This window comes from Lepidochelys kempii, chromosome 3, assembly GCF_965140285.1.
Source record: "Lepidochelys kempii isolate rLepKem1 chromosome 3, rLepKem1.hap1, whole genome shotgun sequence".
NCBI lineage: Eukaryota > Metazoa > Chordata > Testudines > Cheloniidae > Lepidochelys > Lepidochelys kempii.
The window spans coordinates 143,393,735-143,420,884 of NC_136382.1; the positions used below are offsets into that span (position 1 = coordinate 143,393,735).

The 27,150-nt window shown below is 40.5% G+C and overlaps 2 protein-coding genes across 4 annotated transcripts in view; both read right to left on the reverse strand.

Moving 5' to 3' along the window:
- Positions 1-12,684, reverse strand: part of LOC140908810 (kinesin-like protein KIF28) — a 62,372-nt gene extending 49,688 nt beyond the window's left edge. Inside the window, exons 1-4 of the mRNA XM_073336682.2 lie at positions 11,867-12,684; positions 7,559-7,750; positions 5,940-6,140; positions 3,433-3,468 (exon numbers count right to left, since the gene is read on the reverse strand). Coding sequence (XP_073192783.1) covers positions 3,433-3,468; positions 5,940-6,140; positions 7,559-7,750; positions 11,867-11,920 — 483 coding nt within the window. The 5' untranslated portion in view covers positions 11,921-12,684. The remainder of the gene's footprint in view (positions 1-3,432; positions 3,469-5,939; positions 6,141-7,558; positions 7,751-11,866) is intronic.
- Positions 12,685-12,749: 65 nt separating this feature from the next.
- AHCTF1 (AT-hook containing transcription factor 1) overlaps positions 12,750-27,150 on the reverse strand; it is an 85,410-nt gene continuing 71,009 nt past the window's right edge. For 2 of the 3 annotated variants that reach the window (XM_073338312.2, XM_073338313.2), the window contains exons 31-36: positions 26,300-26,403; positions 23,145-23,332; positions 18,584-20,477; positions 17,591-17,724; positions 15,252-15,351; positions 12,750-13,595 (exon numbers count right to left, since the gene is read on the reverse strand). In XM_073338312.2, the coding sequence (XP_073194413.2) occupies positions 13,366-13,595; positions 15,252-15,351; positions 17,591-17,724; positions 18,584-20,477; positions 23,145-23,332; positions 26,300-26,403 (2,650 nt within the window). In that variant the 3' untranslated portion in view covers positions 12,750-13,365. Of the gene's footprint in view, positions 13,596-15,247; positions 15,352-17,590; positions 17,725-18,583; positions 20,478-23,144; positions 23,333-26,299; positions 26,404-27,150 lie in introns of all 3 variants that reach the window. The other variant, XM_073338314.2, reaches the window with a different exon arrangement.

Here is a 27,150-nt window from a genome sequence, read left to right on the forward strand (position 1 = left end):
GCAGCCCCTCCTGTTAAATGTGAAACCCAATCGGCATTGCTTGCTACGGGAAAGGAGGGCGCTGCAGTTTGAAACCATTCTCACATGTCATGAAGGCGGAAGAAGCCAACCCAGTGTACCAAAAGGCTTACCATGGCTGCCTGGAAACCAAATTCTGTTGCCCAGCCGTGTGTGGTGTGTCACCATACTGGCAGGCTCTCAATATAAAAGGCAAAATGCGACCTTTTACTTAAAGCACATGTGCTGTGAATTGCTTGATTCACTGTAAAAGTCTCCCTTTTGTTCTCAGAAATGTATCGTCTTAAATTTTACTCTCCCTTTTTATCTCCCCCCAAGGTGAAAATGTTTCTATGCTCCCCCTATCATCTCTGTCCCTGAGGTTATCGCAGATTAGAAGGTTAAAAAAAGCACTCGCGATGACATGTTTTCTGAGCTCATGCAGTCCTCCCGCACTGATAGGGCACAGCTTAATGCATGGAGGCATTCAATGGCAGAGGCCAGGAAGGCATTAAGTGAGCTCAAAGAGCAGAGACAGGAGGCGATGCTGAGGCTAATGGGGGAGCAAACGGACATGATGAAGCATCTGTTGGAGCTCCAGGAAAGCCAACAAGAGCACAGACCCCCGCTGCATCCATTGTATAACTGCCTGCCCTCCTCCCCAAATTCCATATCCTCCTCACCCAGATGCCCAAGAACGCGGGGGGGAGGCTCCAGGCACCCAGCCACTCCACTCCAGAGGATGGCCCAAGCAACAGAAGGCTGTCATTCATAGAGTTTTGATCTGTAGTGTGGCTACAATAAGCAATATGGCCTTGCCTTTCCCTCCTCCTGCACCCCAACCGGGCTACCTTGTCAGTTATCTCACTTTTTTTTTTAAATTAAGAAAGAAAGAATGCATGGTTTCAAAACAATAGTTACTTTATTTCCTTTGCCAGCTGTGATCAAAGGGGGGAGGGTGTTTGGCTTACAGGGAATTAAAATCAACAAAGGGGGCAGGTTTGCAGCAAGGAGAAATACACACAGCTGTCACACCGTAACTTGGCCAGTCATGAAACTGGTTTTCAAAGCCTCTCTGATGCGCAGCGCACCTAGCTGTGCTCTTCTAATCGTTCTGGTGTCTGGCTGCTCAAAATCGGCCGCCAGGCAATTTGCCTCAACCTCCCATCCTGCCATAAATGTCTCCCCCTTACTCTCACTGATATTATGCAGCACACAGCAAGCAGCAATAACAATGGGAATGTTGGTTGCGCTGAGGTCTAACCTAGTCAGTAAACAGCTCCAGCGAGCTTTTAAACATCCAAAGGCACATTCTACCGCCATTCTGAACTTGCTCAGCCTATAGTTGAACTGCTCCTTACTACTGTCCAGGGTGCCTGTGTATGGCTTCCTGAGCCATGGAAGCAAGGGGTAGGCTGGGTCCCCAAGGATAACTATTGGCATTTCAACATCCCCAACGGTAATTTTCTGGTCTGGGAAGTAAGTCCCTTCTTGCAACTGCTCGAACAGCCCTGAGTTCCTAAAGATGCGAGCGTCATGCACCTTTCCCGGACATCCCATGCTGATGTTGGTGAAATGTCCTTTGTGATCCACCAGTGCTTGCAGCACCATTGAGAAGTACCCCTTGCGGTTTATATACTGGTTGGCAAGGTGGTCCAGTACTAAGATAGGGATACGTGTTCCGTCTATCGCCCCACCACAGTTTGGGAACCCCATTGCAGCAAAGCCATCCAGTATGACCTGCACATTTTCCAGAGTCACTACCCTTGATAGCAGAACGTCAGTGATTGCACTGGCAACTTGGATCACAGCAGTCCCCACAGTAGACTTGTCCACTCCAAACTGATTGCTTACCGACCGGTAGCAGTCAGGCATTGCAAGCTTCCACAGGGCTAACGCCACTCGCTTCTCAACCGTCAGGGCAGCTCTCATCTTGGTATTCCTGCGCTTCAGGGCAGGGAAAAGCAACTCACAAAGTTCAAGGAAAGTGGCCTTACGCATGCGAAAGTTTTGCAGGTACTGTGAATCATCCCATACCTGCAACACTATGAGGTCCCACCAGTCTGTGCTTGTTTGCCGGGCCCAGAATTGGCATTCCACTGTATCAACCAGCCACCATGATGTCCCAACTGCCACAGCCCATGCTTTCAGGAACATCTGTGTCCATGTCCTCATCACAATTGTCCTCATGCTGGCGTTTCTTAGCTCAGTTCTGCACATACTTCGGGATAATACGCAAAGTGTTTACAATGCTCACAACAGCAGCGGTGAGCTGAGCGGGCTCCATGCTTGCCATGGTATGGCATCTGCACGGATAACCCAGGAAAAAAAGGTGTGAAATGATTGTCTGCTGTTCCTTTCACACAGGGAGGGAGTGGCGACTGACAACACGTACCCAAAACCACCCGCGACAATGTTTTTGCCCCATCAGACATTGGGAACTTAATCCAGAATTCCAATGGGCAACGGAGACTGTGGGATAGCTACCCACAGTACACTGCTCCTTAAGTCAATGCTAGCCACGTTCTTGAGGATGCACTCCGCAGACTTAATGCGTTTAGTGGGGACATACACAATCGACTGTATAAAACTGATTTCTAAAAATCGACTTCTATAAATTCAACCTAATTTTGTAGTGTAGACATACCCTTACATGCATTATGAGGGACTCCACCAACAGACACCTCTCACACCAGATAGTTCCCCCTGCCTGCTTCATTGGCAGGGACATGCAGGCTGCATTCCCAACAAGTCAAAACCAGAGCTTGGGTGGAAGCCTCCAGTCAGGATGCCTGTCTGGTGGGGGCTCCCGCAAGTGAAGGAAGAGGAAGAGCTGGCAGCGGTGATGGTGACACACCATTTTCCTCTCACTGAGGGTTCTTTATTGTAGAGTAACTGCTAGGCTATGTCTAAATTACGGTGGCATGTAAAATACAGGTGCTACACATGTAGCTATGCAACACGGTGAAAGGCAGGCTGCGTCCAGACTTGTCACCGCAGTGTGTAGCTACACGTGGCAGCGAAAGGCTCCGGCAGTGGAGCGCTGCCGGAGCCTTTCCCCACTGCCTTCCCACTGTGAGCGCTTTTCACTGCAGTGGGGAAAGATTCTGGCAGCAGGATACTAGACTGTTAAAAATAGAGTATATATGGCAGGGCTTCAGGACTGTAGGGCACTCTACTCGCCCTAACGTCACCAACATTAGCACTATGTCTCTCATGGAGGTGGAGTTATATCAGTGTAGCAGGGCACTTACATAGGTGGCACAAGGCTGTAGAGTGTGCGTTGACATAATTAGACCTACATAAGTTGTCTTATGTCAACCTAACTGTGTAGTGTAGACCAGGCCTGAGAACTTAAAACAAGTAAGTTAGTAAATAAACATAAATGGAAAAAGATTAAGATTCAGTATTAGCATGATATACCAACACCATTACCTGCTCGTTATAAATTTCCAGCATACTGAAAGTAACCTGCAAAGACAAGAAGCAGCTGGGAGATAAAAAGTTCTCTTGAAAAACAGCAAACTTTTGATATACAGTTATCTCTAAGTAAAAGGAACACAGATTGTCTGTACAAAAAAACCATTTGTCTCAAACTAAACCGACAGTTGGTATATCTTGTGTCAATGCATAAGCCATGCATACAGTTGGTTTGTGTGACTGTTTTCCAGATCCACACTGCTCTCTCCTAACTCCCATTTCTATGAATCCCCAACCTCCCTCCTCCATCTGTAGCCTTTGTCTCCTCAGCTTGTCTTAGGAAAACTCCATGTTAGCTTATCCATTTTAAGATGAAAATGTTGGACTTTAATAAATCATTTTTCGTCAAACTACACTAGATATTAATAGTTACAAAATTTCATTCTTGCAACGTTATGGTTATGAGAAAAATTCAGCAAGTGCGAACGTTAAAGATTCAGACATTAATCTGGCAATGTGGCAAACTTGTATGATTTATGGTACACATTTTATTAAATAAACAGCAATATATTCCAGCCACATTCATTCAGAAACCAGAAATGGAAAAACACAGTTTATGCATAGCCAGAACAAGCAAGCATTGCTGTTGAAACCTTAACTATTGCACTTCCTAAATTTTGAGATTTTAACTGCAGCCTTAATCGTGCATAAACACAGTTTTTCACACTTAACTTTTATGGAGTTACTTTTGTTTGTTCAATAACGAGGAGAAAGTTTCATAATGTTAGTGTAGTCCCAAATAGCCTTTGCATTTCCACTTCATTATGGTGAATGCAGTGGTAATAGATGAGTTTCAAAGTTTACTGCTGCCATCAGGTCAGAGAGTGGAAAACCCACGTGTGGCACCTAACAAAGTGGGGAAATTCAAGAAGATTCCCCCCGGTAATGTCTATGTAAGGGGCAGCGACAACTGCAGTTCCTATGCTCGCATGCAGAGCCAGATCTCTACTAGCACCAACTTAGATGCAAACCGCTCCAAAATAGATGGGGAGAGGTTGAGCTATTGAGGCACTGAGAGGAATAGCAGCTGGTGTAAGTGTTCTGCACCTTAGATTCAAATGTAGCTAGAAGGAGCTATCAGGTTCCTATTAATTATTCATGGTAACTAGTGAAAGCTAACACTCATGGTTACACTGGAGTCTATGAAGCTCTTCTACTCTTGTTATATGCAGAAATTATTAGGAACACCAGAGCAGAAGGAAAAAATAGAAACTATTTTTGTGGTTGGACACAGATGACGTGGGAGAATTTAATAATCGCAAAACCTGTGCTGCAATGCGAGGCCCATTATTTCTATTGAATATAAAAATGTTTGACAAAACATAAATGACAATTTAAATGACTAAAAGAAAAGTTATTCCTTTCCTTCAGTAGTGAGGGTTGGAAAGTCTGTTGATGCCTGTTTGTTAGACTTTTCCCTTGTATCATGTTGAGGAGAGGCACAGCTAAGATAAGGGAGTAGGTAAGTAGAGGTTCAAAATGTAGGTAACTGTTCAAATGTGTAGTCTTCTGTGTGGAAAAGATAGGTTGTGACTAGACTAGGGGTGGGCAAACTATGGCCTTGGGGGGAGGGAGGGCACATCCGGCCCTCCAGACATTTTAATCTGGCCCTTGAGCTCCCGCTGGGGAACAGGGTCCAGGGCTTACCCCACTCTGGCACTCCAGCCAGGGCTTGCCCCACTCCGCGTGGCTCCCGGAAGCAGCAGCATGTCCCCTATCCAGCTCTTAAGTGTAGGGGCAGCCAGGGGGCTCCACACACTGCCCTTGCCCCAAGTGCTGCCCCTGCTGCGGGACGACACCTGCGGACAGGGCAGCATGCAGAGCTGCCTGGTCGCGACTCCACGTAGGAGCCGGAGGGAGGACATGCTGCTGCTTCTGGGAGCTGCTTGAGATAAGCACTGCTTGGAGTCTGCACCCGATTCCCTCCTGCGCCCCAACTCCATGCCCCAGCCCTGATCTCCCTCCCACCCTCCAAACCCCAGTCCCAGTGTGGAGCCCCCTCCCATACCCTGAACTCATTTCTGGCCCCACATCAGAGCCTGCACTCCCAGCCAGAGCCCTCACCCCCTCCTGCACCCCAACTCCCAATTTCATGAGCATTCATGGCCCACCATACAATTTCCATACCCAGATGTAGTCCTTGGGCCAAAAAGTTTGCCCACCCCTGGACTAGACATTAGGTAAAGTTTTCAGAAGTGCCTCAGTTACCTCAGTACTTTAAAAAGTCATACCCAGTGAAAACAAAAAAGTGTTCATGCCCGGATTAAGTTAGCTATTACTGGGACAGGTTCATGTTCTCCTGTTTTAGATCAGCCCCTCAATTCAACACTGCTCACTTGTTATTTTGCATTATGTTTGATTATCGCTGGAAGTTAGTTTTAAAATGGCAATAGCATTTTTCCAAATTTGAATTTGAGAGCATAAATGGAGGGGTCTTGAAAACAAAACAGTGTACACCATACCTGATATTGCTTGTTCTTCTGGTTCTGAATTGGTTTGAAGAGCTCTTCACACACAACTGGAATTATGCCTCTGTTTGCACCATATCCAATCATAGAATAGCTCTTCCCTGAGCCAGTCTGGCCATACGCTAGGAGAGTAGCATTATAACCTTGCCAGGCATTGTCCAGAACTCCTTGACCAAGGTCATGAAAGACCTCTCTCTAAAAGTAGACATTTTTACTAATAGAGAATGTAAACACATGCACCAGAATGGGATACAAAGAAAACAACAACCCAACACCATGATTAAACACCCCCCAGCCCTCCAAATTTTTTTAAAATACAGGTTTAATTAAAAAAATAAACCTAATTAAAATTAAATTTGAAGTGACAACTATCCACAAGGCCTAAATTTACTATAATCTTTTAAAATAATTTAAATAAAACAATATTAAATACTATATGTCTGCAGCCAAGTTTTAAAGAAAATCAAAACAATTGAACTAGTTGAGGTCATTGGCTAAGCACCTGGAATCAGAATTTGTTGAAGTGCTAAACCAGCTTTTCACAGCAGTAGCCTCTTCTACAGGTGCAGAGAATATTTTCTTAATTTCAGTTTATTCAACTAGTTCAGTCCAATGATTAGTTCATTAAAATGAAGAAACCAATGAGACAACAAAAGCAGAAAAAAATCTTGTTTTCCCTCTTCCAATCTATGAATAAAAACTACGTCTGAGGATGAACTCTACTAGTTCTAAAATCTTGAAGGACATGATGACCAGAAACAATCAATTCAATTCACTAACCTACAGATAATACCTCCTCTGTTTAATAAATCAGTTATTCATGCAAGTCATATTTTGATAAGGGAAAAAAAAACTTGAGAAAATTTATGTATCCAGCACATCTAAGTTATTTTAGTTTATTAGTTAAGAACTGCTGTATTTGAAAAATATCCATCCAAAGACCTTGGCACAAATCACAAGGAAAAAAGTTAAATATAATTCACTATTTTATAACATAACAAAAAATGTAAAAACAAAGTATCTGAACAATTGTAAATTAAGCTAAATAATTACGTAAATAAATGTTTATATAGTGCATACTCCTGGTTAGCAAAAAGAAGCACCAGATTTTGTGAAAGGCTATATTTAATTGCAAATCAATGTATTTTAATGGTTAAGAACTAATGGTTTCCTTTCTTTAGGAAAATAACTTAAGAGCACAAATGTAAAACAAAATGATTAAAACCATGATTTAAAATCAAGGCTTCTGGCTTATTGATTCACTTCAATTTAAATCAATCCACCTTGACATGCACACACATAAAAGCACTACTATTTAGTTAGTACAGAGGTTAGTAATTACTATTTTAAACTGAAAGTCTGGTTTAATTATGACAAATATATACTTCATATTAAGGTACTTCAAATATTAAGAGTTCCAGAAACTGGAAGCATAAATAAAAATGGAAAGTAGCTTTAGATGTTGGCTTGAAACATGCACTAAGTAGATACAGATAATTCATCTCAGTTCCACTCTTGGGAATTGTAACAATTGCAATCACCAACAAAGTGAGTTGTTTAACATTTTATACTGGCAGGAAGTGCTATTAAATAGCCCTCTGAATACATTTTACCTGGCCTGCATATCTGCTGTTGGATCCAGATGAAACGAGCATGCCATCTTTATCCTTTAGAAATCCACTGTGGGACCAGTAAGCCAGGTCAAAGGTAAAGGTTTTCATGTGCCCTGGATTCTTAGGATCATATATGCTTGTGCTGCTGGAATTCATAGAAATCACACACCTGCTGCATGCATCCTTCTCCCTCTGTATCAAAATTATAAATCACATTATCAAACCAGTAGCAGTTCTAGTTGCTTACTCAAAATTTATATTTTGGACCAAATCCTGCAAGCCCTTTGTATGTGGAACTCCAAGTAAAATCAACAGGAGTTTTGTAGTTATTTGGGTATGGAGAATGTGTACGACTGGGACACATAACAAAACATATTCATCATAAAAGGTCCAATACATTAACTTCACAAAATTACACAAAATTTCTCTTGAACCAAACAAGGTAAATGTAGTTTAACTGTAATCAGGGAATAAATGCCATAGAAACAGATTTGAACGGAAAAGATAGTATCTGTAACCAAGTCCAAATTTGCTTTTTTCCTGATTTTGTAAACATCAGCCATTAATGTTGATAAGCTATTGTTGGAAAATCCTTCACTATTGTAGGTATGGCCATAACAGAACAAAGAATCGTACGCTATGTATGTTATTCCTGGGGGAATTATGCGCCAAAAAATTAAAAATCTTGCAACAAAAAGTTAAAAAAATCTCACACAGTATTTTAAAATTCTGAAAAAAAATCTATATATTTTATTTGTCAAAACAACACAAAATAATCACACCAGTTTCAATTCTTTTTGGTTATTTATTTCAAAATAACTGTCAACAAGTATGTCTGTAACAATACAGACAAAAAAGATTCAGGAAATGTTTTATGATAGATTTCGTTCCCAAATAGATTCCTTACTAGGCATATTAATACAGAACTCTGAGTAATAATTCATTTAAACTACAATACAAAACTATTTCCAGCACACCTCAGAAGCAGTGGAAAGGATTTGGGGAATCAGGGATAACGGAAGAGCTGAGGGAGAGGGAAGTACATTGCTGGAAAGGAGCCTGGGTGTGAACTTGGAGGGTTGTTGGGTATGGGTAGGTAAAGTATGGAACAGGTTTTTGGCAGGGTGGGGAGGGATTGTTAGGGAGCTTCCCCCATGCAGACCCTGGCTGACCCCAAGCCTCTCCCATTAAGTCAGGCATATCTGCCTGTCCCCATGTGTTCCTGCATCCCCATGTGTCCCTCCAACCCCACTCAGACACCCACTCCTCCCATCCCCATATGGTCCTGCACCCCCTCCCCCACCCCCATGTGTCTCTGTGCCCCCCACCCAGCCACCCCATCCGTGTGTCCCTGTACCCTCTCCCCTTGTCCCCATGTGGCCCTGCACCTCCCTCCCCCGTGGCCCTGTGCCTCTACTCCCATTCAGCCGCTGCCCCCGTCTGTCCTCCCCCACTAGCCCTTATGAGCCCCCGTCTGATCCCCCCCCACCGTCCCCAGCACCCCACGCTGTATGTCTTCCCATAAACCCTGTCTCCTGACCTGCCCCACAGCAAAGCCCCCTCCTCTCTTTCTCCCCCCCATTGCTGGCAGGGAGTTGCTGCTTTGTTCTAGCACCACAGTGCCCTCTGATGGGCAAAAGGTGAAACTACAGCAACATTTCAGCAGAAGCTTTTTTCTGCGCAAAAAATTAAAAACATATGGGGCTCAATTATGCACAGGCACAGTAGAGCGGAATTCTCCCAGGAGTAATCTCTCTCAAAAGTACATCCTGAAAAAGTACATCTTTCTCAAAGAGCACAACCCTGTTGATTTACTTCAGTGGGAGCAAGATTATGCCCACTAATATTCTTACAACTAAAATTCTGCTCAGTGAACAGAAGGTTCACACAAAAATGGAGAGACAGTAAAGGAAAGCTTATTCCTTTGCATTTTGATTATTGCATATTACATCGTATGATCCTAAACTGATCAACATTTCTTTTTGACCTTGACTGACAGAGGTCAAAGATGCTTTTGTCTGTAGGCGGATTTTTCCAAGTAGAAACATCCAGACTATCAACAGCGTTCACACAGTAATTCATAATCAGTCAAATGAAGATTGAAACTGTTATACATATCATTATTGTCCTTATAAACTTGATAGAAGCCTTTAATCAGCCAGGAGTCTGAGAATTTTGATAGAGGGTTTGCTGTGAACGATCACCTGCTTTCCATGGGCTTGTCCACACAGGGATGCTCAGGAAAGTTAAGACGAATTAACGAAGATGTGAAGTTAATGTGCATTAATTAAAGTACATTAAACCACTGTGTGAACACACTCATTCAGAAGTAAAAGTGCCCTTAGTTCGCTTTAGCTTAATTCTTTGCGTTTTAGGGATCCTGCTGAATTCAGGGCTTGCCTTTACCATTCCTCCTCAATGACCTCTTTGAAAGATATTTCCCATCCATAACAAGAAAGTATCAGCCCTTGGCTTTAGTTTGCTCATCATGCTCTCCATGGCTGGAATTCAGAAGCAGCCACCTCCTTCCTTCTCCTACTTTAAAACGTGTATCTGAGAAAGAATGCGGTCTCCTTCTGTGATTTAGGCTTATCCAAAGAACAGAGGTCCCCTTCTTTGGAGAAGGAGCTAGAGCTTGTGGAAAGTAGGGATGCTTTTTCGTCTTTTTTCTGTGCTAATTGTCTGTTTGCCTTATGGAAGGGTAAATCCCCCCCCCCCTGAGGGGGAATGTCTCTTCTTAGCTAATGTTCCCTTTTGGGTTACAGTCTGCAGGGACATGGGTGTTTGTCTCTCAAGTCTCAGTAATCCTCATCAACTGATGTTGAATTGGAAAGGATGTATTAGGGAGTGCCCTCGAGAGCTCAAGTTCTTCCTTTCAGGAAGGAGAATCTAAAAGAATGCCAGATCCCATGCCAAGTGACTCAATTTTCTGCTTAGGAACAGATGCTGGGAGCCAAGCATTTAGTGGTGAATTAGATTGAGTGATTCAGAGGAATTTTCATGTTTACTCCTGAAAGGTCTCCTGAAATCTGTATCTCAGGAGTGGGAATTATGTCCCTGATGCTATCCCATAACGAAAACATAACCCCTTGTACTTCCCAAGGCCTCCCCTCCCCTCTTCCTTTCCTAGCACTGTAGACACAATCATCATCCTCCGCAATACACTTGCGAGCAACCTCAGTGTTGAATCAGGCCTGGTCTACACTTAAAATCTTAAATCAGCATCAGCATCATTCCCTCTGAGCAACATAGCTATACCAATTTAAGCCCTGGTGCAAACACAGCTAGGTTGATGGAAAAATGCTTTTGTTGACCTAGTTACCACCACTCAAGGAGTTGGATTTCCTATAATGGCAGAAGAATCCCTTATAATCAACTTCAATTTTCAAAAAAACCCTTCAGAATACCGCACAATCTACCAATGCCTAGATCTCTGCTCTAATTTCCTTCTATATCTCCCCTCCCAACATTCCCATCTGAAATCCTGTTTTACCATTTGTCTGTGTACTCTATGCCTGGTACTCCCTTCTCTTAATTCAAATGCCTCCTTAAAATTTGTCTTTCTTTGTGATAGTACAGTCCTGATCAATGCCATCGAAGTTCAAAGAATGTGTTTTAAAGTTTCAATAGTCCAAAATAAATGGATTTTAATATATGATATTTATCTTGGCAAAATCTCTTTTAAGCAAATTTATTGGATCTTAAAGCTTCTACGAAATTACAAAATTAATGCCAGGTCCAAATATGGTCAATACTGTTACTCCAATCACTACCAAATAGACCAAACACTAAGTGTTGCCAAACTATATACACTTTACTAGAACTAGTTTGAAAATAAAATAGTTTACAAATTCTTTAATACTCAGTCAAATCGTTAAACATTTTATGTAGCAGTTTGATGTACCATCATTTGCTGTGCTTATTTAGAGTGAATTTTTTTTCATACTGGGGGAAAAGACACAAATAACTAGAATATGTTAAAACCCTGTTAAGCTAACACCATGCTTACTACGATTTGATTCATTCTATTCTAACAGGGATTTCAGCACTTGGTTTTTACAAAACATTTTGGTTTGGTACATGAAACATATGTTGATTTAAAAAAAAAAAAAAGAGTTAGCTGTCACTTGCTTTTTAAGTAGTTTGCTCCTTTACCTAGTATTCATTTTTAAGTATTTCACTGTATTTCTGTACACGTAATTTAGGTACAAAGCATTACACTCAACATGTTAAGAGCTTCCTCTTTTTTCCTTAAGAGCCTATTAAAATTTAAATCTAAGTACAATAAAATTTAAAGTAACTACTAACCTGACTGAAAGGTCTCACGCGTACTGCCACTTTCACACCGTCAATGCTTGGCATGCTATTTATTGCTTGCACTCTTCCCAGGATATTCCAAAGCCGAAAAACATTTAAAACAAATACGACTCCTTCTCTAGAGAAGCTCTGTTTTGAGAAATCAAAAGCACAGCCAGGGAAGCTGTTTCTTTTTTATAAGGTCAGTCTATTAATTATTAATATTTTCTCATTGTGTACAAGATACTAGTTACCTGATAAATTATTTCTTAAAGTAATTGCAGTAGCTTTCACTAAATGAAAACTTTTAATTTCAGGTTTCACTGTTCTGAAGTCTTCAAAATTGCACCTGGATATGAATCGACATATATGAAATATCACCTAAATTGTTCAAAGAATTAAGACTGCTATATTAAAAGACCAGACTAGCACATCCCAAGTCTGCGTGAAAAAGGAATAGCTTTTTCCTATTGTTCATACTATTTTAGTCTTTAAAGGGACACTTTCACAGCCACCTGAGATAATCAGTGAAATAGCTGTACAAAAATCTGGTTTGTAACTATGATCTTTGCATACTTCTTGTATTGCTCTCAGCTTAGACAATTAAAATAATTGAAGTCAGTTTCACTAACAGGTTTTCAATGCTACGATGTGTTGATTTTGAACACTGTAAAAGCATGTAGGTTCACAGACAATTGTTCATTATTTTAAATTGTGGTAGCATTTCTATTACTCTAAAGTTTGCTAAAAACATTTTTTTCAAATTTGGTCCAAATTTATATAGGCAATGTCCCTTTAAATGTATATCTTATAGAACATAATTGAAAATACCAAAGCACCTATATAGCTAAGTTTATGCTGACACAGCAAATTGGAAAAAAAATAGGGAAACATCTGAGGTGTGATCTAGTTTTATAAACTCAAGAGCAGCTTTCCCAAAGTTTAAGACAAATACAAAAAAAATATTGCACAGGTTCAATACAATTGTTTACATTCTGACTTCAATACAGTACATTTTAACCATGATGTAAGGAATTAGCAGCTTGTGTTCTACAATCCCAATTATTGGTGCCAAAGTGTTAAACATTTTCTATAAAATTTAAAACAACTATCAGGTTTTAAATTTTTAATCATTATAGTAAGAATAAACAATTTTTTTAAAAGGGTTTTGGCCTAATATTGGAGGGTTAGTAATTATGGCGAGACAACATTAAGATGTTCTCAAGCAATTTGGTCCACTCAAACCATTATTCCCTCTCAAAAATCTAGCAGACAATAAGCATATTGTGAAGTATACATTTTTATTTAACATTCCTAAAATAAGCTGTATTTACATATATAAATGTATGAAGTCTTAATATAAAATAGAAAAACTGCATTGACTGAAGAAATCACACTCCATATGGAGTTACTTATTGAAGACTGTTTATGAAATTTTACAATAATTTATATAAATTATTCTCTTCCAAATTAGATGATTTTTTTTAATAATCCACACAATTTTGATGACTTTACAAACAGTGGTGTACATTACAAATTAAAAAACAGTTATAGCATCTTCCGGCGTACAACTGGCTTTGGGAAATTAGACAGTCTCTTTTTGTTCTTTCGAAGAGTCTTTTCTGCTGTTTCTGCAGTTTCTTTCTGTTTGCTTTTTGTCCCATCCACAGGACTTCCAAACGGAGAAATGAACTTAATCTCCACTGGTGGAGGTGACCAAGAACATTCTTTCCCTGTGGTTCTGCAAGAAACGACACGTCCCAACTAGATTACATCATGCTTTAAAAAAAAACACAAAAAAACCCAAAGAGCCCCCAAAACCACATTTCTGGATGTTTTGATAGAAACAAAGCCAAAAAGCTAAATTAAAACAAATAAAATTATAGTCCCCTCCACACCAAAGAAATTCTATGATCAAGCAGGATCTTACAAGGGAATAATTTATACTAATAACTTCATGTAAAGAGTGAGATTTTTCCATGTATAACTACATTAACATTTATGACTGAAGCTCCTGACAATCAAAAGAGTAACTGGAAGATCATAATTTTCAGGAAGATAAAAAAGGCAAATAAATAGCTCCTGATGGAACATGAGATTATGCTACCTTAAATTTATGCCTCTTTTGAGAGCTTAAATGAGGTCAACTGTCCCATATCTCAAGTGTCCCATATCAGATTTGTTCCTGATTTAGGTCTATTGTCACCACTATGCCTCTAATTAAGGACATAGTCAAGGATTGATTGGAGCAGCAAAAAAAGAAAGACTAAAGTTAATCTGCATACAGCTGCTAGAGAGGAGGAAATGGGGAAGACTACGACTCTGCCATCAGGGAGGGGAGGGCAGGCAAAAAGGTATACACAACTATAGAATAAATAAGGCTGTACTTGACCAAGTGGATTCTGGTCCAAAGGTACTGAAGAGGAAAAATGTGCCCCATCGAGGAGAACTGGTTTATATACTGAGAAACAGAAGACTTAAAAAAATTGGAATATATGGCTTGAAACAATAGCATACACTAAAGTGTTCCTTTCATTGTACTCCCTATGTTTATAAAACTGAAGTTTTGCTAGAAGTAGCAAGAATATTTATGATATTCGTTTAAAAATGCTAAACCATCATGAAACTTTCCTTCTTCAGTTTTCCAACTGCAAGGGGCTCTTTCCTTCATGTATATGGTCTTAAATCTTACTGAAATGAAATTAAAAAGACCCCCGTGCATAATTTCCTCATTTACCTGATACAGAAAGCCAAACTAGTCTTAAATACAAGTCCTGAAATTCAGGTGGGTGGAGAGCAATTTAGGCTTTACTTCTGAAAAAAAAACTTTATTCCAGAAAAAGAATTCTGTTTAATGGAAATACAACTATTGATATATTTGAGCCTTGAAAATAATTAAAAAAACAAACCAACAATAAATGGATCAAGAGGCACAATAATTTTCCCCAACCATTTAAACAAAAGAGGATATGGAACACCCAGTTGCACACAAAAGGGCCCAAAGAAACTCAAGAATTCATTTTCACTTAGCTAAAAATCAGCAGCTCTACAGTATCAGAAAATTTATATCAATATTTCAAACTGGCAGTTAGCAATATTGCTTACCACCCAAATTTACTGTGAATGAATACTCTCAAAGGCTTGCTGGTGCTTTTAAACCAGTTTGTTCAGAAGAATGCTTATAGAGCCATCAAAACTGTAAAACGAGGAATTCAAATGTCCTCAAGATGCAGTTCTTTGGCTTCCTGCTGGAAAACCTCTCTCTATTCGCTCCTCTCCACTGTATGGAGTGAACTATAGACTTTGCAAGTTTACCTCCTAAACCTAGAATGAAGAATTTTTGCACTTTCATGCAATTTTTGTAAAGATGATACAGTATTAAGCATTTCATACTTGCTTGCTTTCTGTGTTTTTGATTTTGTAGCTCTTCTTCGCTTCACTTTCTGCTTTCCCACAAACTCTACTGTTTTGTTATCCTCTTCTTTAATTGGTAACTCCTGTGTTAAAGCAACAGAAAACATATACATGATTTATACTATAAACGCCCTCCCATTCCTAAGGAGTGCTGACTGATTTATAAACATGCTTAGTCCCAAACAGTTTTAAAATCTGATTTATATGAGAATGGTTATTCAATAGAGCATTACAAATTATTTTGGGCAAATAGTAAATTAGCCAAAAATGCATCTGTCAGTGCACCAAAACTATCCATGAATTCATGCCGAATTCAGCTAACGGTTTTGGCCAGAAAAATCCCCTGCCCCCCATGGAAAAGTCAAGCTGTTTCAAAAAGAAATGTCAATTCAAATAGACATTCAAGGTGTTTTGTTTGACTCAAATGAATTTTTTTTTTTTTTTTGCTTTTTCATTCTGCCGGGGGGACAAAAAAGATTTCAATTTCGGTTCAAGATGAACTAATTTGGTTTGTTTTGTGGTCAAACTGAAAAAAATCAATTATTTCCTCAGTTCTATTATTACTGAAGGAGAATGCTGATAAAAATACAAAGTCCACATTTCTTAAGACATTAGCAGTTATTTTCCCTTACATCAGAAGTATTGTACCAACATTTGAAAATTCAAATTTGAATATTAGGAGTTCATTCACCATAATCATAGAATCATAGAATATCAGGGTTGGAAGGGACCTCAGGAGGTCATCTAGTCCAACCCCCTGCTCAAAAGCAGGACCCATCCCCAATTAAATCATCCCAGCCAGGGCTTTGTCAAGCCTGACTTTAAAAACTTCTAAGGAAGGAGATTCCACCACCTCCCTAGGCAACGCATTCCAGTGTTTCACCACCCTCCTAGTGAAAAAGTTTTTCCTAATATCCAACCTAAACCTCCCCCACTGCAACTTGAGACCATTACTCCTTGTCCTGTCCTCTTCCACCACTGAGAATAGTCTAGAACCATCCTCTCTGGAACCACCTCTCAGGTAGTTGAAAGCAGCTATCAAATCCCCCCTCATTCTTCTCTTCCGCAGACTAAACAATCCCAGTTCCCTCAGCCTCTCCTCATAAGTCATGTGTTCCAGACCCCTAATCATTTTTGTTGCCCTTCGCTGGACTCTCTCCAATTTCTCCATATCCTTCTTGTAGTGTGGGGCCCAAAAGTGGACACAGTACTCCAGATGAGGCCTCACCAGTGTCGAATAGAGGGGGACGATCACGTCCCTCAATCTGCTCGCTATGCCCCTACTTATACATCCCAAAATGCCATTGGCCTTCTTGGCAACAAGGGCACAAGGCTGACTCATATCCAGCTTCTCGTCCACTGTAACTCCTAGGTCCTTTTCTGCAGAACTGCTGCCTAGCCATTCAGTCCCTAGTCTGTAGCTGTGCATTGCGTTCTTCCGTCCTAAGTGCAGGACCCTGCACTTATCCTTATTGAACTTCATCAGATTTCTTTTGGGCCAATCCTCCAATTTGTCTAGGTCCCTCTGTATCCTATCCCTGCCCTCCAGCGTATCTACCACTCCTCCCAGTTTAGTATCATCCGCAAATTTGCTGAGAGTGCAATCCACACCATCCTCCAGATCATTTATGAAGATATTGAACAAAACCGGCCCCAGGACCGACCCTTGGGGCACTCCACTTGACACCGGCTGCCAACTAGACATGGAGCCATTGATCACTACCCGTTGAGCCCGACAATCTAGCCAACTTTCTACCCACCTTATAGTGCATTCATCCAGCCCATACTTCTTTAACTTGCTGACAAGAATACTGTGGGAGACCGTGTCAAAAGCTTTGCTAAAGTCAAGATACAATACATCCACTGCTTTCCCTTCATCCACAGAACCAGTAATCTCATCATAGAAGGTGATTAGATTAGTCAGGCATGACCTTTCCTTGGTGAATCCATGCTGACTGTTCCTGATCACTTTCCTCCCATGTAAGTGCTTCAGGATTGATTCTTTGAGGACCTGCTCCATGATTTTTCCGGGGACTGAAGTAAGGCTGACTGGCCTGTAGTTCCCATAATATCGCTAAAAGGTTTGTTTATTCTTAGTTTAAATATATTCAGATTTATTTTTGCAAGTATTAATTATAATTAACTCTCAAGAAGAAAGGCAAATAGTTTTAACTTAATTGATTTATTTTAAATTTTTCTTGTAAAAACATTACGGTTTTACAGAACAGGGTCTGCAACAGTCATAATTAAAGAATATAGTTTGTAAAAGAGTTACAGAGAAAAGCTTGAAATTGATATGAAGTAATTACAAATATTACTTACCAATTCTTTCACGATCCGTGAAATACTGGATACATGTTTCCTCCTCGACCTCAAAAGGGGGGGTGAGAACACAAACTGAGAAGACAACTCTGGGTCTAAATCCTTGAGCTGTACAGGATGCTCTGCCTTTTCAGCTACAATGACAAAATGTACAGTTAATGTAAATACAAATGATGGGGAAAGATAAAAATACAACTAATATTTAAGCACAGAATAGCAAAACCAAGATTACACCCCAGTAAAAATCTGTTTTTAAATCTAAAACAAGGGTCAAATTGGGCTGTCTCATGGAAGCTCAAAGTTCTGGTACATTCCCATAACGGCTGCATCTTGGTCTCCCAAGTCTTACTGCAAAATGTGAGCCAGATAAAAACTAATCCAATGATGCCTGTCTGGGTATCCAGATAATGTGAAACACTGGCTTTGATAGGTGTGAACTGTTCATCATTTCAGTGACATATTAACTCTTTAGTTCTGGGATAACAAAGCTAACACATAACTACTTCCCAACCAAAGCACACAAGATGCATGAAGGACAATCACATACTGAAGAGCTGCAAAATCTACTGAGAGATGCATCTCATTTTGGTGCTACAAGTAGGGGAACTCAAACTTTACAGAGAATTTGGGAGAGTAACACACTATTTCTTCCACAAATGAAAAACAAAAGGCAGGCGTATGTAATGAAATTAATGATTTGAAATACTTAAGCTAGATAGAAATTAAAAACAAAGACAAAAGATCAGACTAGGTTTCATTCCACTGGACTTGTGATATTTCAACTCCCTCATATTAAGAGGCTTCTATAATAACCGAGTCCCGTAACTCTTAGACACGAGTAAAAAAAAGAACTGTATCCTTCAATATGAATCTTAACTTTTGTATGATTACGTTCCTTACATAAAACTCTACTCAAAATATGTTTCATGTAGTTGACAGGCGAGAATGAAATTGTAAGCATTCCTATTTTGTGTCAGAAAATAATTCAGGTACCTTTTGATTTCTTTGTAAGCTTTGTGAGAGGGGGAGAGAAAAAGAAGGACTCATTTTCCTCTAGGGAGAGCTTCTGATGCATGCCAGTTTTGCTGGATCTGGTCCTTGTAACACGAGTACCATGAACTGCTAAAGTTCTCTCCATTTCATCAAGTCTTGATTCAGTTAGGTCTGCAACTAGCAAAGAAGGATTGCAATCAGTTACTCGAGGCAAGCCTTCTTCCTCTGTGCTTTCCTCTGATACTGACTGTAGTTGCCTCTTTCTGTTTCTATGTCCAGCTCTTGCTGAAGTCCTGGTTGCAGCCAATGCCTCAACTGGCTGAACAGGTGTTTTCTCTAGAGTGGGTTTTCCAGTACCTGTTTTTTCTACTTTAGCAGGTGTAACTCTTGTTGCTCTTCTCTTGGGGGTATCACGCATTTTCGCTCTCTCCTCTGAATGTATGTCTTCCAGAGTGGGTATAGAATCTGTACCTGCAGGCAGATTTAGTGTCCTCCTTCTAATATTTCGTCTAGTAGTTACAGAAGATTTAAGTTCCATTTGATGATGAGAAGGCTTAGATGTATCAAGCTCAAAATTTTCTGAAACTTCCGATGATGTACTAGTCTTTTTCCTCCTGCCTCTTCTAGTTGGCACAGGCAGCTGCTGCTCATAGGGCTCTGTCTCTTGATCAGTAATGATGTTTTCAGTAAGCTGTAAACCAACACTTTTTAGTTTTCTTCCACTTTTACTGGGACTAACTGCCATTTTTACCTTGTGATCAGTGAAAAGTTGGCTATTTTCTTGATCCCCTACTGAACGTTTTGCACCTCTACCAGTCCTTTTAGAAGTAGCAGGTAGCTTAATTGCTTCTTCAGCAAGAGGAATTTCCTCATTAGCCTGTTCAGAAAGTACTGATGCAGGTTCCCTGGCTCTCCTTAACCCTCTCCTTGGGGTACCAACCATCTGTAATGACTGTCCAATAGAATGAACGTTGTCTGATGTTTCTAAATGATTCCCCCTAGTTTTCCTGGAGCCTCTCCTAGGAGTATCAGGGATCTGAGATATTTGCTGATCTTGAGAATTTCCATCAGAATCAAGATGAGAACCTTCATGAATCGCAGAAGTTTCTTTTGTTCGCCTAGCACTTCTCCTCAGGGTACACGGTCCCAACAGATCTGGTATGCCTGCATTTGACAGCTGTTGAGCATCTGTTGAGGGGATATTTAGATTTTTTCTCTTTCGTCCCCTTGGACGTTTAGGTGTCACCACATAGTCTACTTGACAAACACTGGCATTATCTGCATTTGCTTCCTGCCCAGTTGTTAGTGGAGTCTTTATTGACTTCTGGGAACTAGTTACCATTTTGCTCATTAAAGGTATACTTTCATGAACAGACTGTTCCACTACTTCAGAAGTGAATTCTTTACTTCTTGTGTCTTTGATTACATCTAATAAATTTTCAGCAATAGCTACCTTAACAGGTTCAGGCACATATGGGAATGGCTCTGCAATATTCTGAGACTCCTGATCACTAGTTACAGTGGGCACTGAATTCGTAATGTTCTCTTGGTTATCAATATTGCCTACATGATTCATATGCTTGTCCTCTGTTTTTGTGCTAACTGGTTTAGTAGACATATCTAACGTTATAGGGTCTCCTGTCTCAGTTTCACCTTCTTCTCCTTCTAATATTAAAGTAAAATTGCTTTCAGACATGAAAAGCTCTCCATCCCCTTCAGCTGCGTCACATTCATCGGTGTCTTTAGTATCAGGCAAGTCACAAGTGAACTGCTGTTTGATAGCATCAAAGTTATATTGAAGTTTAAGGGTGCCTGATGGATATTGCTCATTAAATGGAGGTGTCTCAGCTGTTTCTTCTGAAGCTTGGACATCAGATGTGCCATCTTCAATAATCTAAAATAAAAGTAAACCGGTTTGTTAGTAATATATTAATGTATGTTCATATATTAGTTTCTGCATATACTAACTTTCAGCAGGCCTTGATATGATTGAGGTCAATGGTGTCCCCTTCTTTTGAATCATTATTGAGCACAATAGTTAGAAGTAAACAAATCATTCTCTATTACACACAAAATGCACGCAATTTAAGGGACTGAAAATAAGTATTTATTACATGGAACCAGATAGTTAAGCAGTTTTAGATTTTCTGTTTACAATTACAAAGATTTTCTAGCAGCAAGGAATCAACTATATTGTTTTATAAGTCTGAGGTAGATCGGAAACTGCCTCCAGTCTATTCTAAGAGGAATGTAAGTAAAGTAAAAGGGTTGAGCCAAAACCCCATATTCAGACATTCTTAAGAACTCCTCAAAAGTGAGCATTCACTTCTCATTTTCCTGCCTCCTGTCCTCTTAACAATTGCTAAGAAATCTTATTAAGAAAGCCTGCCACTCAAGTGTGACTAGGAGACTGACTAAACCCAAGGGACACTGACATTGTACAACCTTCAACACTGACGCAAAGACTGTCAACAGAAAAGTAGACATCCCGCTCTAAGCTCAAGGCTTTAACAATAGGGGAAGAGAAGCCAATGAGGGAAGCCTGCAAGTATGCTAGTGGGAGAAGGAGGTGGGAGTTAGGCAAGGGTAGAAAAGCCCTTCCTATGCTCCAGGTGGCTCCCTACCAGCAGCTGTGTCACCAACCTCAGCAGCTTTGCCTCTCTCATGGCAGCTGCTCCTTTCTTTTCCCCACAGAGGGTTCTTAACTCACTATTCCTAGAACCAAGAGTACTCTGACCTTCTATACCCTGGCCTCCAGTTTCCAAAGCTGGCAAAGGCAGAATGTCTATATACCTTCAGAGTCTCAGCCAAGAAATGGAGACTGCCTCCCTGTGCTTAGCTGTGTGCTCAGAATGTGTGTGTTGTACCCTCCTACCCAGCCCTTTGATCCTGACAAGATGACAACAGTGCAATATCTCTTCTCACCACAGTCATAATACTGCACAGTGATTCTGAGTCTGCCCTGTATGCTGCTCACATGTGTCTCAATAACTCCCACAGCTCTTTCTTCAACCATATGCGGCCAGAGGGGTTGTAAAAATCACATCAGAGATGAAATTCAGTAAGACAACTGGAGGTTTTAACAATTCTATTTTTTAGTTTAAGAATACTGCAGTGAACCACCCTTTAAAATCATAACTAAGAATGTGAGTCTGTCACGGCGGTCATGGATTCCGTGACTTTCTGGGACCTCCATGACTTCTGCAGCAGCTAGTGCAGCTGGTCCGGGGGCTGCCTGAGTAGCTTGGGCAGGCCCTGGGCCAGCTGCATCATCCGCTGCTGGGGCTGTCTCGGGCCACTGTGCCTGCCCCGCCCCCCGCCCCCCCCCAACACCCAAGCATCAGGAGGCGTTTGGGTGTAGGAGGCGGCTCAGGGCTAGGGCAGGTGGTTGGGGCACAGGAGGGGGCGAGAGCTCTGGGCGGTGCTTACCTTGGGGGTGCTCCCCAGAAGCGGCAACATGTCCCTTGACTTCTAGGCGGAGGTGTGGCCAGGGACTGTCTGTGCACTGCCCCCAGCCTGAGTGCCGGCTCCGCAGCTCCCAATGGCCAGGAACCACAGCCAATGGGAGCTGCAGGGGTGACGCCTGCAGGCAGAGGCAGCATTCAGAGCCCCCCAGCCGCTCCTCTGGCTAGGGACATGTCGCTGCTTCCAGGGAGCCACGCAGAGCCAGGTAGGGAACTTGCCAGCCCCGCCAACACCCCGCCACCCCTCAATCAGTAAAAGGAGCCCTGGCACCCCCGGGACGCCCCAGAGCAGCCAAGATTTAGTCAGGGGTGTATAGTACAAGTCATGAACAGGTCACATGCCATGAATTTTTGTTTACCACCCATGACCCGTGGATGCCTTTTACTAAAAATACCCGTGACTAAAACGTAGCCTTAATCATAACTAATGTCAGAGGTTCTATAAATTGGGATTTGAACCCTAAATAGAATTTCTATTTAGTTGGAAACAACCTGGCAGTCCAATTATTACATTACTGAGAAACTATTTACACTAATTAGGAACAGTGGATAAAATTTTCCAACTATTTAAGTTCCTATGTCACTTTTGAAAACAGGACTTAGGACCCTAAGTCTCTGAAAATTATTGGAGTGTGGGCACCCAAATCACTTCAGCACTTCTGAAAAGTTTATCCAGTGAGCCTCAGTTTTGTTAAAATGAAATTGCACTGCCCCTTCTACTTGCTTTTAGCCTTAAAACAGATGTTTGATTTTGGACCACTTCACATAAGGCCTTGCATAAATGTTTATATTTAAGCAAATCAGATTAATATGTAACTGGTCCAATCTGATTTTGGGAAAAGAGGGACGTTGACTGTGTGTTCTTAGTTTTTTGTATTGCTGTAGCAATACCCATCTTGATTGGGGTCCCATTGTCCGAGGTGCTGTGGAAACACAAAGATCTCTAACTAAGCACTGAAGTTAGTCATGCTAAGTCAATTGAAGAGACTTACAGGTCACATGAAAACATTTAGACGCCAACTGCCAAGCTTCTCAGGTTTCCTAAGAGTTTTTCTGTCTTGTACTAACTTAGTAAAATGGACAAATAATTCACTTACGTTAACTTCTTTAGTTTCAGGAGGACTTTTAGAAGTAGATGTTTTTTCTTGCAGGAACAGAACATTTTCTTTTATTGCAGCTTCCTCTGACTTCTGATCTTCATGTAGGTCCTCAACCCTTTCCTCTTGAAGCTGGTTTTCTGAATGAGTCCTGGGAATATCCTCACTGTGACGGATACTGATCACAGCTGAAAGAGATTTTTGCCCCAGTAAATTTCTGACTTCAAGTTGTCTGACATAAAAAGCTGCACAAGTTGGACTCATTTTAACTGCTGCATAAATACTGAGGATTGTATTAATTGATACTCTGTATTAATTGATACTCTGATGCTTCTTTAAAACATTGGTCTAGATCCTTGAATCGGGTGTTGGTGGGGCATAGGGAAACAATAGTACTTTTATACAGAAGAATCACTGACAGAGTGGGATAGTGGATATTTCCACACAATACTAATATTCGTGCATGTTTATACACAGGTCAGACAAAACTGATTCAGCAGAATTCAGTTCAATCCACAATTCATTCATCCCAGCCTCATACTGTTAAGACCAACTGATTTCACAAGTGTCCTCTAAGTTGTTTTTTTTTTAAATAAAGGATTTTCCTGTATTGAAAAAATAAAAGTTTGTCTTGCTAATGCGCAGCCATAACAGAGAAATTACCATTTTATAATGGACCAAAGTATGGCATAATCCCAAATGCCAATTTGAGATTTAACACTTAAAACCAGGGATACTCAGCTCTCAGTGGTTCAGGAGCCAAATTAGCCAAAAGAGCCACAGTAGTGCGAGTTCATTGTTTAATATAAAAATTATATAATTCTCACAGCAAAATGACTATTATTTTTATCAACCACAATTGGTTAATAACATAGTAAAAGCATCCTGATTGCTTAATAACTTTTCTTGGTTGACATTATGTGCTGCACAGAGTTGCAGGAGACATTAAAGAGCAACTCGTGGCTTGCAAGTCTCAGTCTAAGTATCACTGACAAACTGTCCAGGCCTTCGGGCTGTACCCTACAGGGCCTCTTTTTGTAATAGAGTAGACCAGGGGAACACATTTCTTGACATGCGATCTGAACAAGACTGTTCCAGAGCTGTAAGAAAGAGTTTTTCTGAGTTAAAATTTTTCAACTAGTGTAAACACTATATTATCTTACATTTAGTGGCAGATTAGCAACAATATTTGATAAGATATCGAAGAGCTACAAAAGGATCTCAAAACTGGGTGACTGGGCAAAAAAAATGGCAGATGAAATTCAATGTGGATAAATGCAAAGTAATGCACATTGGAAAGCATAATCCCAACTATACATATAAAATGATGGGGTCTAAATTAGCTGTTACGCTCAAGAAAGATCTTGGAGTCATTGTGGATAGTTCTCTGAAAACATCCACTCAGTGTGCAGCAGCAGTCAAAAAAGCCAACAGAATGCTGGGAATAATTAAGAAAAGGATAGATAACAGGACAGAAAATATGTTGCCTCTCTATAAATTCATGGTACGCCCACATCTTGAATACTGTGTGCAGATGTGGTTGCCCCATCTCAAAAAAGATATACTGGAATTGGAAAAGGTTCAGAAAAGGGCAACAAAAATGACTATGGTATGGAACAGCTTCCGTATGAGGAGAGATTAATAAGACTGGGACTTTTCAGCTTGGGAAAGAGATGGCTACGGGTAGATATGATTGAGATCTCAAAAATCATGCCTGGTGTAGAGAAAGTAGATAAGGAAGTGTTGTTTACAACTTCTCATAACACAAGAACTAGGGGTCACCAAATGAAATTAATAGGCAGCAGGTATAAAACAAATGAAGTATTTCTTCACACAATGCACAGTTAACCTGTGGAACTCCTTGCCAGAGTTCAAAAAAGAACTAGATACATTCATGGAGGATAGGTCCATCAATGGCTATAAGACAGGATGGGAGGAATGGTGTCCCTAGCCTCTGTCTGGCAGAAGCTGGGAATAAGCGACAGGGGATGGATCACTTGTTAATTACCAGTTCTGTTCATTCCCTCTGGGGCACCTGGCATTGGCTACTGTCGGAAGACGGATACTGGGCTAGATGAACCTTTCACTGACCCAATAGGGTCATTCTTATGTTCTTGAGTAAAGAAATTATTCTTTTTCTGTAAATTCGGTAATAAAATATTCTCTTAAAACAGCATGAACTGGGTCTCAGAACTGTTAATAAAAACAGTTAGAAACCGGCGCACACAGCCAGGAGATGATGATATATTGAGTACAAGACCTATATGCTCTCGCCCCACACAGTGCCAAACAAAAGCTAGCAAAGGACATTACAAGTCTGGGGACAACCAATCTACCTCAAATATCACTTTGGAGGTCTACTTCCTAAGGTCCAAACAGCCGAACTAGTTCACTGTTACATCCAATGCATTATGCCTGCCACATTTCTGCAGCTGTGGAACAGGGTATCAGCAACATTTTCTGCTGGCTTGAAGCCACAAAGAAAAACAATTCCTCTGCCTTGCTATCCACATGGGCTGCCAATGCAATGCCACTGAACTCATCTTGCCTCCATGTAGGATGAGAAAGTAGGTGCTCCATGTTCCAAAACCTAGTAGCCAAGCCCACCTCATTTGGCAAGACTGAATTATGTAGAGATAAAGGGCCTCACACCAAAGAGTCACAAGGAAGGAGTTAAGAGCCCTCAACACTTGAGACAGGAAAAGTGATTGTACAGACACCTTCCCTCCTTGCTACTTCTTTCCTACAGCTTGAGTACCAAGCCCCCTGCCATCAGTTAGAAGGGTGTTTAAAGCGTGTGTCCGTTGCACACTTGAACTCAATTCTGCAGCAAAGATGTACAATTTGCAGCAGTGTGCTATGCACATAGAAACAATGAATTGTAATATCAATTTTCCTAAATCTCCAATTCAATAAAAATGTCTGTGTTAACTCTGCCTCCTCTAAACAGAGGTTCTTTGATAAGTATATTCTAGCTCTAAGTTGACAAAAATTTGCATTGCCAAGCTTCACTTCAATCTGTTAAGTGTGGAGTGACAGGGTAAGTTGTGCATTTAACCCTGGCAGCTCAAATACTTTTTATGAACCTAACTACAGCTACCTTAACTCAACAGTTAAAACTTTCACTTGTTGCTAAATACACCATACATACATACATTCAGAAATTGCTCCTGATGCCTCCAAAGCCTGTGATCTTGTGAGAGGCAGCTCTTTTTCTTCTGATAAAGATGGTATCTTGGACTCTTCGGTGGCGGTTTCACTTTGTAAACAGAAAAGAAACAAGAGGTTGAACCTCTATATGCGTTTTAAAAATGTTTTGTTCTAGTTTTAAAATACTCATGTCCATGCTCATAACAGAACACATTCAGAACAAAAATTGGAACTCCCTACCCCAAAATATTAGCATTCAGCTCAGGTCTCATTGTAACTAACTACACACATACATTAAGTAATGGCATGATTCAAGTATTAAATGTCCCTTCACTCTAAGTGTTTTCATCGTTTAAAAAAATGACAGTAATAAAAATACTGTTTTCTGCAGAACGATTATTTATGTAACTACTAAAACAAAAGTTTAGAACAAGTTGTACAAAAAGTAAGGTCTGTGCCAATAAAGTTACCGTAAATTATTCAATTTTCCTACATGTGCTTAGGTACTTGCAAGACTTTTCAATACAATGAAATACTTAATTAAGAGAGAGCAAGATATATATTTTAAGAAAACTGATTTTGTACAAAATATTGTCAAAATACACATAAGTAAACCAACTGAAGGAATCCCCCAGAAAACTTTTCAGTCATAGGAACCTTAGATATTACTTTTAATTACATGAGGTACACAATTTTCAGACAAAAGTGAGACTTTCAAGTACAGAGTGTCAGTTTAACAGACTCAAATTGGGAAAGCTTTAAATAACTTCATGATTGAATTAACCAGTTTGTAACCACAGTACTTTGTGAAGACGGTCTTTCTGAGAGTTAATGTTTGATTATTAACCACTGAGGT